The sequence below is a fragment of the Crocodylus siamensis genome, chromosome 2 (assembly GCF_052110815.1).
Source record: "Crocodylus siamensis isolate JL-2025a chromosome 2, ASM5211081v1, whole genome shotgun sequence".
In the NCBI taxonomy this organism is placed as follows: Eukaryota; Metazoa; Chordata; order Crocodylia; family Crocodylidae; genus Crocodylus; species Crocodylus siamensis.
The window spans coordinates 164,954,222-164,967,008 of record NC_143396.1 but is presented as its reverse complement, the minus strand read 5'-3'; the positions used below and the strand labels follow the sequence as shown (position 1 = coordinate 164,967,008).

General features: G+C 47.4%; 1 protein-coding gene and 1 long non-coding RNA gene across 4 annotated transcripts in view; one reads left to right on the top strand and one right to left on the bottom strand.

The window, feature by feature from the left end:
- Positions 1 to 4,007, bottom strand: part of LOC149871046 (uncharacterized) — a 61,953-nt gene extending 57,946 nt beyond the window's left edge. The window contains exon 1 of the long non-coding RNA XR_016440178.1: positions 2,714 to 4,007. This is a non-coding gene — a long non-coding RNA (uncharacterized LOC149871046). The remainder of the gene's footprint in view (positions 1 to 2,713) is intronic.
- The window catches only part of CCDC158 (coiled-coil domain containing 158), a 112,608-nt gene that overhangs the window by 62,139 nt on the left and 37,682 nt on the right, over positions 1 to 12,787 (top strand). For all 3 annotated transcript variants that reach the window (XM_090032039.1, XM_090032040.1, XM_090032042.1), the window contains 4 exons: positions 115 to 597; positions 9,928 to 10,117; positions 11,637 to 11,789; positions 12,404 to 12,516. In XM_090032039.1, the coding sequence (XP_089888165.1) occupies positions 115 to 597; positions 9,928 to 10,117; positions 11,637 to 11,789; positions 12,404 to 12,516 (939 nt within the window). The remainder of the gene's footprint in view (positions 1 to 114; positions 598 to 9,927; positions 10,118 to 11,636; positions 11,790 to 12,403; positions 12,517 to 12,787) is intronic.

Genomic DNA, 12,787 nt, shown 5'->3' with positions numbered 1-12,787 from the left:
ATGAAGCATTAAGGTACCATAATGATGAGTGCCAGAGGAGACTGATAGGGATGCCTCTGTAGATAGATAGAAAATATGTTTATCAAAGCTGAACATTGTATCATTACTGTTCAGATGGCTGCAATTAAGGAAAAAAATGAGAGCATTGAAAGAGTCTCCTCCTTGACTGCCCAACTAGAGTCAACCAAAGAAACATTTCGTAAAGTGGTTGAAGACCTGACAGCCAAGACAATAAATCTTGAGACTGCTGAGAGAACAGTGTCTGAATTGAAAATCTGCCTGCAAGAGAAGGAGAGATCCACTGAGATTACCAATGAGGAAATTCAGAAGCTCCGTTCAAGAGTAGATGGTAAATTGCAGGAGCTTCAACACTTAAGGAATGAAGGGGACCATCTACGAAATGTGCAGGCAGAGTGTGAGACACTAAAACTTCAGATAACAGAGAAGGAAAGGATTATTGAGATCTTCCAAAAGCAAATTGATAATATGACTCAAATTGTGGGCCAACATGGCCGAACTGCTGGTGCAATGGAGGTAGAAAAATCTCAGCTTGTGAAAGAGGTCAATGACAGAAAACTGGAAGTACAAGAACTTAAGGTCTGTATAAGACAACACACTAATTATTTTTTTAAAAACTCACATATGGATATGTTAATGTGTTTTCAAACAGGTCATAAGATGGGCCCAAGACCCTGTAAACATTTAAAAGAACTAACATAGCAGGGAATAGTAGTATTATCATTTTGATTAATGTGTATATTCTGGCCCTACTGAAGTCAGTGGAAGTTGTGCCGTTAAATTCCTGGAGCCAGCATTTTATCCTCTATTCATGAAACTACAATTTGAAAAGTGTACCTGAGTTGCACTGTAAAATCACATATTTGTTTTATATAAATGCTGGAATTGCTTGTACACTTAAAAATTTAACATTGTGTGCCATTGCCCAGGTATGTACACCGAAGTGCTATTTTTGTGCATAATTTAACTCTGATTTTTATAATTGGGTGTCTCTAGTGAATGCTGTGAGTACAACACCACCCCCTTTGGTTGTGTTCCCCGAACTCTCCTGCCACAACTTGTTGTTACCTGAAGAGAAGGAGGGGGTTCAGTGGTGTTCTTCTTCCCCTATCGACCCAAAGATGGGATACTTACAGAAGTGCCGTGGTATTCCTTGGGGCTCCGCCTTCCCTACACCCAGTCCATTCGCCAACTTCTCAGGTGTTCCGCTTGTTGCTCTGCCGATCCCTGTAAGCCCCTTTTCTATGGGGGTCTGGCGTCAGCTATGGCAAACCAGCTGGTTGCCTGGATGTTAATGCATCTGGAGCCTTAGTCCCTGATCCCAAAGGGTTGAGCTCCCATTTTTGGCGACCTCCCCTCTCCAAGGGAAAGGGACGCTTCTATAAGGTTTGAAATTGAGGTGGCTGGGGATTGTCCATCCCCAGTCTAATGCCGGACACTGCTCCCCCTGCCTTTGATGCGGAGGCAGTGTCTGCAGTGCTGCTACTACCAGCCTCCAGAGCCACCGCCTGCTCGGCGTGCTTCTAGCTGGCTTTCGCCCTCTCTCTCCCTGCCAGCTTCCAGTGGGGTTTTTAAATTTCCCGCAGCTGCGGCACCAGCTGCCGCAATCAGCTGGCCGCCGCCCTACCTGGGAAGCAGATGCTTGAAGAACCCGCGTAACGCTGGCTCGCGCGGCTCCTGCTCCATTCCTGCTTGTCCCAGCGGTAAGTTTGCCGGGGTACAGGGGGCTTGCTCGTTCCCCTTGGGAATGCCCAGAACTGACCCCAGCATCCTCCATGCCTGTGGGGGCTTCTCGCTGCCACAGTAATTGACAGTCTATTTGATGTATTCCATCATTTTTACCAAGGCACAAGAAAGAACAAAGGAGGCATCAAAAGAATGTTCTTCATCCAGAATTTCCATTGGTAGCATCCAAAGCCTGACATGTCTCACAGAAGGGAGGGCTTTAAATTTTAGATGATGGTATGAATAGAATAACCCAGAGACAAGCAATTTAACTGTGGTTATAAAAGGCTACCCCCCCCCAATCATTCTCAGCTTCTCCTTCTTTCTCTGTTTTGGTTATCAAACCAATTTAAAGTTAGTATAATACTTAGCTTTTATAATTGACTTTAGATATAACTAGTGTAATGTTAAGTCTAGAATTAGTTTACTCTTTCATTGGTAGATCCACAGAAGTGTTTCAGCTGCAGCTGTCACTGACAATAAGAAGGAACAACATGTAAGATGCTTAAAGTGATGTTGAATGGGTCATTGGAGGTGTTTAGCATTCAAAAAATCTGTGGATCTGTCACCCTCTGTTGTTACTGAGCACTACCAACACTTAAGCTATAAACAGTTGTCTTTTTCTCGGCAGAGCATGTTTTGTCTTGCTTCCAAGGGCGAGTTTACAGACATGCAAGTGTATCCCAGGTCAACTCCCACCAAAGTGTATGGGATGAGATGTGTCATCACTTTTACCTGGGGCATCATGGAGAACAGCTGCATGGTTAACCTTGTTCAATGTCCCAGGACAAGCTAGCCATTCAGTCCTCCAAATATCCCACAGTGCACCACTCTCATCTCAAGCCTGACCTCTCTTGAATGCCAGGTGGCCACTCTGGCAGGGGTGCAGAACTCTATTGTCCTGAGGTGACAGGCCTTGCTCACCCTTTTATTGACTTGCATGGAAATTTGCCAACCATTCTGTACTCACCTGCCACAAAGTCAAAGTCAGCAATGGAATCTGGTCTGCAGCTCCACCCATCAGGAGGACATCTAGTGTGGACATCCCAAAGTCATCACAAGACATGGCACCAACAGCCACTGACATCTGCAAGCATAGTAGCAATTGGAGTCAAGGCAAGATAATGGACCTGATCACCATCTGGGGAGAAGTGTAAGACCAGTGGGTGCTCCATTCTAACCATTGTAACTAGGCAGTCTTCAAAATGATTGCCACAGTAGTGGCAGTCTGGGCACAAGTATGGTTGGCAACAATGGTATTCAAACTGCAAGTATTGAGGCAGCAGTTCATGAGGGCCTATGATGCCAACTGCATGTCCAGCATGCACCTACTATAAGAAACTGTCCCAAATCCTCTTAGTGAATGATATAGTCAAATGCCAGAACATTGTAGACATGGCCCTAATTTTCCAGGACTCAGTGACTTGGATGACACTGTGGTTGTAGGAGACAACCATGAAGCTGAACCAGGTTGAGATCTCCCGACCTCTCCAGGACAGCAGCATGGACAGGGAGTTGAATAGTGACTGGTCACAGTCTTCACGTGTCACTAGCCTGCCATACCCAAGAATGCCTGAATGCAAACTCATTCTTGGCCCAACTCTGCCCACTGCCAACTATAGACAGTCTGACTTCAGTCCTGGGGAAGATCTTTGAAAAAATTGTCATAGAGGACATCAGACACAAGCTTGCACTAACCACCTGGACATGGGTCAGGAAGTGGATGTCATCTACCTAGATTTCAGCATGCCTTTGATACTGTTTCCCATGAAAGCCTCTCAGTTAAGTTGGAGAGTACTGGCCTAGACCAGGCTACAGTGAGATGGGTTGGTAATTGGCTCAGTGGCCAATTCCAGCAAGTCTTAATTGATGGGGTGGCTTCATCCTGGAAGGCCATCTCCTTCATCCAAGTCATGAATAAAGATATTAAAGGGCATGGGCCCAAGCACTGCTCCCTGGGGTACACTACTGGAGATGTCGAAAGTAATCAGGTAGAATAGATTCAATGGGTGGAATAATCATTCCTGTGTGCTAGATTGTCTTGCAACATTTGTTGGGGAGTTCTTCATATTATCTAGACTGTAGGTAACTAAACGAGTGCCTGCTTTGCATTTCTGTCTGCAGGACAGACACTTGTGTCTGGTGGATATTTCTAGAACCTCGCTTCAAGAAGGATGTGGACAAGCTCCAACGGATGCAGAAAAGAATCACCTGCATGATCAAGGGCCTGGGGGACAGGCCCTGTAAGAAGAGTCTTTGGGATCTGGTACTGTTCAGCCTGAGCAAAAGAAGGCTGAGAGGCGACATGATAGCCACCTACAAATATGTCAAGAGAGAACACCAGGACCTGGGTGAACAACTTTTCAGAAACCCCATCTGCCTTCCCCTGGGAATGGACACAAGCTAGTCAAGGAAAAGTTTTAGCTGGACATAAGGAAAAACTTATTTTCTGTATGGGTAACTAGAATCTGGAACACACTTCCAGCAGAGGTGGTGCAGTCGCCATCTCTGGTGGTTTTTAAGAGGAAGCTGGACAAATACCTTGTTGAGCTTGTTTGAACCCAATTACCTCCTGCCCATGGCAGGGGATCACACTTAATGATCTTACAGGTCCCTTCCAGTCCTTCTTTCTATGATTCTATGACTGTTGCACAAAACCAAGGCAAAGTAAGCTGCCAAGCACAGGTGGGCCAACACCCAAACAAAGCTGGAGATGCTAGCAACTTTTGTTAAGTCTTGCACCACATGGGCCACTAAGGCTAAGAAGTAGAAGAAAAGTCAGGAGATGTTCCAAAGGCAGGACATAGCCATAACCTGCCACAGCATCAAGCAGTCCAGGCAAACCGCCACATGGCTGGCCAGCAATGCCAAAGCCCATACCCATACCTCTGCTATCACCAAGCAAGAAGAAGCCCTGCTTGAATCTGTGAAGGCTGACCAGGAGGCAATGGATAACCTGTGTCTGTGCTGAACTTGCAGACTGATGCAATCTTGTGTGCTCTCCACATCATGTTGCAGTACCACATGCTGCCAGGGCAGCCCACAGGTCAGTGGGAACACATGCACCCTCCAGGCTTCCAGTTGCCACAGCCCCCGCAGTTGGAAGCAACTGTTTAGTAAGCCTCAGCCTTGTCCACACAGCAGCCTGTCCTTGCCTGCAGCTGTGGTTAGTGATCCAAGACCCCTTCCCATATCAGTGCTTGGGAGTGCATGCCCATCAGTCACGAGGGAGCCATATTAGCACTTCAGGCAAGCACCAGAGCCATGGCAGACAGCACAGCAGGAAGCCTATCCTTTTTCAGGGACTCTGGCAGCTGGGAGGAGGGCAAGTACTGAGGGGAGCTGTGAGCAGTGGCCAGGCCATGGTGGTGGGGTAGAGCTGCAGCCTGGTATGAGAATGACTTGTGGAGGGAGGAGGTGAGGGCAGCATGCCCCACCCCATCCGTTACTCCTTGTGCTGTTGGCAGCATGGCTGGCATGGGAGTCCTGGTAGTGGCTGTGGCAGCAATGAGTCTTGCCACCCTGCTCCACCCTCCCATGCTGGGTCCTGGCTGCTGTGCTGTAGGGGTGGCTCCTGCCTCTGCTTGTCTGACCAGGCTGCAGCCCCATGCTCGCTGTGGGTACACAAATCTGGGGGGCACATGCTCCCCCATGCCCCTTTGACGTGTCACCTGTGCGGCCTTCCCCACCCACACTGCCCATAGACTTAACCTGCGGGGAGCTGCTAGAACTGTTTTTCACACTGCACCCCCTGCCTGATCGCCCTCCTTCCACTCCCCCAAGTTCTTACATGCTGGAGCTGTGCCAGCCTGTAAAGGGAAACCTGCAGTTTCCCATGTTTTTCTACTTTAAAGGAGAAAATCCATATTTTTCTGGTTTTTTTCTATGGCAAACAGAAAATTAATATATACAGCATTAACATATGGTGAAGCGCAAGCAGCATCTATGTTGTCAAAAACATATACAAAATATGATCCATTTTTAAAGTTTGTTCATGACCCTTTCATGTATTCTTGCGACCTACTTTTGGGTTGCAACCCATGGGTTGAGAAACACTGGTCTAGGATCACCGGGCTGCCTCCTGGTTCAGTAAAGGGCAGGCTAATGGGCCCCTTGGGCATAACAGACATGTGCCTGGGGAAACAGGGTTTTTTTTTCTATGCTGTTGTGGGATGTGAAACTTTTCATTGTGTTTGTGTCTGTTCTGCATTTTAAATAAATGTCACCATTAAATGAGACCTATTATTCTCTTTGCTTATCTGGGAAGGACAATAAACACCTGCTTTTGCCTCGCATCTCACAACCCAGCAATCACCCTCCTGCCTAGCATCCATTTCACCAACCCTCCCTTCCCCCAGAGGAAAAACAATGTTCCTTTCTCAGAAGGTCTATATCATGAGCTCTGTTCCAAACTGGGAGCACCACTTCCCTCAACTCTGCCCTCTGGGCAGTGCTCATACTACACAGCTAATATTGCAGCCGTCACTGCAGCTCCATCCTACACTCCTCCACTCTCCTGAAATACACAGCAGTCCACCCCCAGTGCTGGAAGTAACCATGGAAAAATTCAGATTCTGTTTCAAGAGTTTAATGGGAAGCAAAGTTTGATAGATTTTCAAATCTTAATAGTACAGGGGAAAATAAAAGTACGGTTTTAAGTACAGTTTAATGCAGCTTAATAGTACCAGAGATGCTCTCACACCTGACCTCCATTCCCAACATGGTACCACTCTGCCCTTCCAAATAGTCATGCAAAGTGATCTGCCCATACATATAGTGCCTCATGATTGCTCTCCAGGGACCATTCATGTGCCATGGTAAAAGCCATGGGGCACTCTGGTCCCATTGTCCGTACCTTGGAAATAGCCTCCCCCTTGGCCTCACAGATGAAGATGATCAAACAGCTCACAGGCATCCAGACAGGACTTCAGGGACCTCCAGTGTACCTTGAGGAATCCAAAAGCTTACTCCATAGACATTTGGCAACTTCTGATGTGGTAGTTGAAAAGTTCTTTATTGGCATCTAGCTGACCTGTGAAAGGCTTCATAATCCCTTTGCACTGGATACACGGAGTCCCTAGTAAGCAGTGGAAGCACAATCATACCCTCCACCTATATGCTGGGCATGCCAGGGGCAAACTCCCCCCTGTTCCAGATGCCCAGCGGGGCGCAGCTTCAGCCAGTACAGCACATCATGGTGAAGGGTGAAGCCTTCCCCGGGCAGTCTGTATCACTGGCACTCCTTGCCACTCATGCATAACTCATGCACTCACTGGGCTCAGGAAGGAAACCCTACATGATGGAGCTGGCTGGCTTTCCTGCCAGGGCTGCACAGCAGGAGAGGGAAGCCCTAGGCACCTTCCCCTGAGGAGTAGGGAAGGCAGCCAGGTCCAGTGCCTGAGGTTTCTCTCCAGTGCTGTGCAGACCTGGTGGGGAAAGCAGCTGGCTCCAGCTCTTAGGGCTTCCCTCTTGTGCCTGGTGAGTGTGGAGGATGCACATGGCCAAGGGTTGGTGAGGAAGTAGTTAGGGAGCTTCCGGAGGGACTGGACGTATTCAAGTCAGCCAGTCCAGATGATCTCCACCCTAGAGTACTAAAGGAATTGGCTGAGGTCATTGCAGGACCCCGGCATGGCTTTACGAGCACTTGTGGTGCTCTGGTGTGGTGCCGGAGGACTGGAAGAGGGCCAACGTGGTTCCCATTTTCAAAAAAGGTAAGAAGGAGGACCCGGGAAAGTATAGGCCAGTTAGTCTTACCTTGATCCTAGGCAAGCTGTTCAAGAAAATAATTCTGGCACACATCCACAAGGGACTAGCAGGGGATTTCATGCTTAGGGGCAACCAACACGGGTTCATCAGTGGCAGGTCCTGTCAGACCAACCTCGTGGCCTTCTATGATCAGATTACCAAATCATTAGATGCAGGGGTAGCAGTGGACATAGTCTTCCTGGACTTTTGGAAGGCCTTCGACACTGTCTCTCACCCTGTTCTCATTAAGAAACTGGGGGACTGTGGTGTTGACACCCACACAGTCAATTGGGTCGCCGACTGGCTGGAGGGCTGCACCCAGAGAGTGGTGGTGGACGGGTCATTTTCAACCTGGAGGGATGTGGGCAGTGGGGTCCCCCAGGGCTCAGTCCTCGGGCCCACACTGTTCAACATCTTCATCAGTGATTTGGACGAGGGGGTAAAAAGCACCCTGTTCAAATTTGCTGATGACACTAAGATGAGCGGATGTGGGCACGGTAGAAGGGAGCAATAGGCTCCAATTGGACCTAGACAGGTTACAGGGGTGGGCGGATGAGAGTAGGATGGGATTTAACACTGACAAGTGCAAAGTGATGCACCTGGGGAGGAACAACCGGCACCATACCTACAGGTTGGGGAACTCCCTTCTTGTCAGTACAGTGGTGGAAAAGGATCTTGGAGTCATCATCGACTCCAAGATGAACATGGGCCGGCAGTGTGGGGATGCAGTCAGGAAGGCCAACCGCACCTTGTCATGCATCCACAGATGTATCTCGGGCAGGTCCAAGGAATGATCGTCCCCCTCTATGCGGCACTGGTCAGGCCGCAGCTGGAGTACTGCATCCAGTTCTGGGCGCCGCACTTCAGGAGGGATGTGGACAACATGGAGAGGGTCCAGAGGAGGGCCACTCACATGATCAAGGGGCAGCAGGGCAGGCCCTACGAGGAGAGGCTATGGGACCTGAACCTGTTCAGCCTCCAGAAGAGAAGGCTGAGGGGGGATCTAGTGGCCTGTTACAAACTAGTCAGGGGGGATCAGCAGGCACTGGGAAAGTCGCTGTTCCCCCGAGCACTGCCAGGAGTGACCAGGAATAATGGTCACAAGCTGGCAGAGGGTAGATTTAGGCTAGATATCAGGAGGCGCTACTTCACAGTCAGGGCGGCTAGGATCTGGAACCAGCTTCCAAGAGAAGTGGTGCTGGGGTTGTTTGACTCCAGTACTCTTTCCTGCCATGGCAGGGGGTTGGACTAGATGATCTACTCAGGTCCCTTCCGACCCTAGAAACTATGAAACTATGTGTGGTGAGGAGTTCCGGTGTGGCAAGACTGCCCGGGGCTGGCTGCGCCCCTCTCTGCCATGTGCAATGCTGGCTGGAGCTGTGTCCTGCCAGGCACCTGTGCCCTGAGTGTCCCGCTGGCTGCTTCTGCCACTGCTACCACCTGCTGGGGCTGTGCGCCATGGTGGGAGTATGGGGGATCCCCCCCCACACTCACACTCACACTCACATGCTGCCAACCTGAGCTCCTCACTGCTGCCAGTTCTACATGCCGCACTCCCACCCAGCTGTAGCTCTGCTCCTGCTGCTTCCCTACCTGCTGCCTGGAGCCAGCAGGAGACCGGGGAAGTGGAGCAAGTCCTTGGGGCTGCACGCTGGCCAGACCCTTCCTCCCACAAGCGTGGGAGCGAGACAGTAGGGTATATTTGGGGCCATGTGTACTTGTGGGTGCCTTGCTCCTACCCTCATGGGCAGAAGGGCTGGGCGGGGCAAAATTTGTTGGTGAGTGCAGTGAGCTGGATGAAAGTGCTTGGTGGGCCGGATCTGGCCCGCGGGCCATATTTTGCCCTGCCCCTGCTGTAGACCAATACGGCTACACGCTGGATACCTAAAAACAATCTTATTCTTCCAAAGATGCACTAGTTCTGTGTGACTAAAGTAAATACAGTCATAATTATGTTGTTTCAGGAATCAGATCTACAACATAAAACGCCATGATTTATACCTGTCACTTATCAGACAAGAACTATGTGTTAAGATACACTGATTCAAGCAGACAGTTTCAGAAGGACTGGGATTCAGGTGGAAAATGTAGCCTGCATCTGTAAATGGGGATTTGTAATATTTGGAGGTTAACCTGAAGGCTGTGTTGCAAAGGGCATGATCTAACCCTGGAATTTATATCTGCATATCGTGCATTTGACAGTTTAGAAGATTATATAGTAAACTGTTAGGCTAGACTGTAAATTACCTGTTTTTCCGAGATTATTGATGTTACATCCTAATTTCTTTTGTCCACCATTTGCAGTAATGTCTTTTCCATTCTCTTTTGCCTCTTTGTACCAATATATTCTATGATAAGATCAGGTTTAAAATAATAATGATGTAGGCATGTCTATCACCAAATAGTAGATTATTTTTAATAATTTGCTTATGTAAGTAGATTTCAAAGGAAAAGAAAGAAGCCAGAATCCGTGAACTGGAGGCCAGATTGAGTGAACTGGAACTGGAAAAAGTTAAACTGGTAAACACTTGCACTGAGAGGCTCCGTGCAGTAAAAGATGTAAAACTGGAAAAGGACCAACTCATGAATGAGCTGAAAGCCAGTCGTACTGAGCTAGCCAGCCTCACAGGTAGGGAGCTTCAAGCTCAGATATCTGCTAAATCAGGCTGATGCTAAAAATAGAAGAGCAGCCTGCTTAATCCAAATATGGCTGCTAGTAAGGTCGAGTACATGGTTCCCGAATGGAGTGCCCTGACTGCTTCAGAGATCTAATTCATGATTTGGAATCGTGGTACAAAATGATGAAGATACAATCTAGGCTAGAAAATCAAATCTACTGTGTGACAGAGTATAAACTTCGCCAAGTGCTCTCCAGCTTTCCTAAGTGTTAAACAGAGAAATTGACAAATGCTGGGAACTCTTCATTGCCATTATTAATGGGTTTTTTTCATTTCTGTTTTGTTCAGGCTGTAAATTATTGAAAACCTTGTATCCTGACCCCTCAGGACCAGAACCTCAGCAAATGTATTCCTTAAATGCAGTATAGGAAGGAAGCTTAACATGCCAGGGACATACATTATGTGTTAGCAACCAAAAATACTTGGGTCTGCATCAGAAGCTGGGATAATTAGGAGCTGAGATTACACAAGGATATTTTCTTTCACCAAAAACTCAATGAAATCGCCACTTATGTGAACATTGACAGTCAGGCCTACTGCAGTTCATATGCTTTCCCATTTAAACTGTCATTTTGCACTCATAGACACTCCATTTATTTTCAGGTAGATGCACCTGCCACACAGACAGTCCCAAGAACCATAGTTTAAGAGTGACTTCAGCAAAATTAATATACGTTAACCATGTACATGATTTTATGTGGGAAGCTGGAGTGGTATGGCAACCATTGCTGAACCAGTGAAGGTTGGGAGAATGTGTGGTGGGTCAGAGCTGTGTGAAAGAACTTGAAACCCCATGAGCCAGAAGAAGGGCGTGGGACCAGTTCATAGTGTGGTTGGATGGTGTGGGGCTGGACCCACAGGCTACATAGGACCCATGGAACACCTTCTTCTCCCACCCCCCATGCTGCTCCCACCCCTCAGTGCTCGTTCCAGCTGGTTTGGGACACAGGAGGAACAAGCCAGGCATTGCGAGTGCTTGGCTGCAGGCACAGCTACACGTCATGGTGCCAGGCTTCTTCCCATGGTGCTGCTGGGGCTCCAGCAAGCCAGTCAGAGTTGTGGTGCTGAAGCTTCAGCATCACTCCAGATTTTTGCCCCACAGGTAGCCAGACACCTGGACCAGAGCAGTGGTGCTGGAGCCCTAGCAGTACTGAGGGAAGAAGTGCAGCAACATGGTTTCATTCTTGCATTAGCCACCAAGTGCTGGTGATGCTGGGCTTTTTCCTGCAGTACTGCTTGGGCTTCAGTGCCAAGGGCCTTCAGCACCCCGGTGCTTGGCTACTGCCTCAGGAAGGTCTCCTATCAAAGCTGGAGGCTGGATGCCCCCGCTCTGTGGGCAGGATTCAGACCACAGGCTGAATATTCAACACCCCTGTTTCAAAGGATTAAACACAACTGTATAATTTTAGCGTAACAGGCAGGAGCTGTTTAATCATTTTATGATTTTATTTTTGTACTTCCATTGAGCAGAGGAATATGAAAATTTAAAGCGGAGTTATCAAGACAAAAGTGAAGAGATGGAAACTACCATAAACAAACTGAAAATGCAATTGAAATCGGCCCACGCTGAGTTGGAACAAACCAGAGCCACTTTAAAGACTATGGAAGGCTCTGATGGCCATGGTAACCATGGAGGATTTTAATTTTTTAAAATGTATTTATCTTTTTAACAGGAGTAATTTGTAACTGCTGTTAATATTTTTAGATATAATTTTATAAAATGAATGAAGTAGAACTGCATATGCAGACACTTTCCAGGCTTGTGTTGTTGTTGACTAGACTCCTTAACAAGTGAAAACGTTTATAACTAGAGTTGAAGTTCAATGTAAGAATTAAGAACAGAAGAGCTGCCATTTACTGAGTCTAACCATAGGTCAATTAAGCCCAGTATCCTGTCTTACAAAGTGGCAGAGCATGAATGCCAAGGGGCAGACGTAAACAGGGCAGATCTAGAATCTTACAGTTCCAACTCCTCTATTTGCATAATCCTCACTTCACAATTCTTTTCTATCTTTTTCATGTACTGGGCCTGATACTACCATCCCTTTCAAGACAAAACTCCCAATGACTCGAGGACATTTGCTTCTTATGCTAACTGTGGAAACCCAACCTATTATATGTTTTTAGTGTATTATTGACAACTGACTTCTGAAGTCTTTCGTCAGAAGTCAGAAAACATAGTGCCTAATCCATTTTGTTCATAGACAACTAATTGCTTGGGAACTTGTCTTTTACAGCTATGAAAGTTGCAATGGGAATGCAGAAGCAAATCACAGCCAAGAGAGGACAGATAGATGCACTGCAGAGCAAAATTAAATTCTTGGAGGAGGCAATGACAAATGCAACTAAGGTCACAAGAGCTTCATGTAAAACTATTTAAGTATATTTAGATGAATAGTTCCAAGCAGAAACATAGGGCCAAATTCAGGAATTAGTCTGAGAGACCAAAGCAAGTATTAGTTGATATAATTTACACTTTCATCTGGCCTCCCCCCTGTGTGTATTACACCAAGTAGCGTCTTGCCAAACTTCCTTACACTTATGGCATGATCCTCATTCAGAGTGAGTGCATCTACACATGCACATTACTGTGAATGAGACTAATTAGCTCAGCAGTAAAG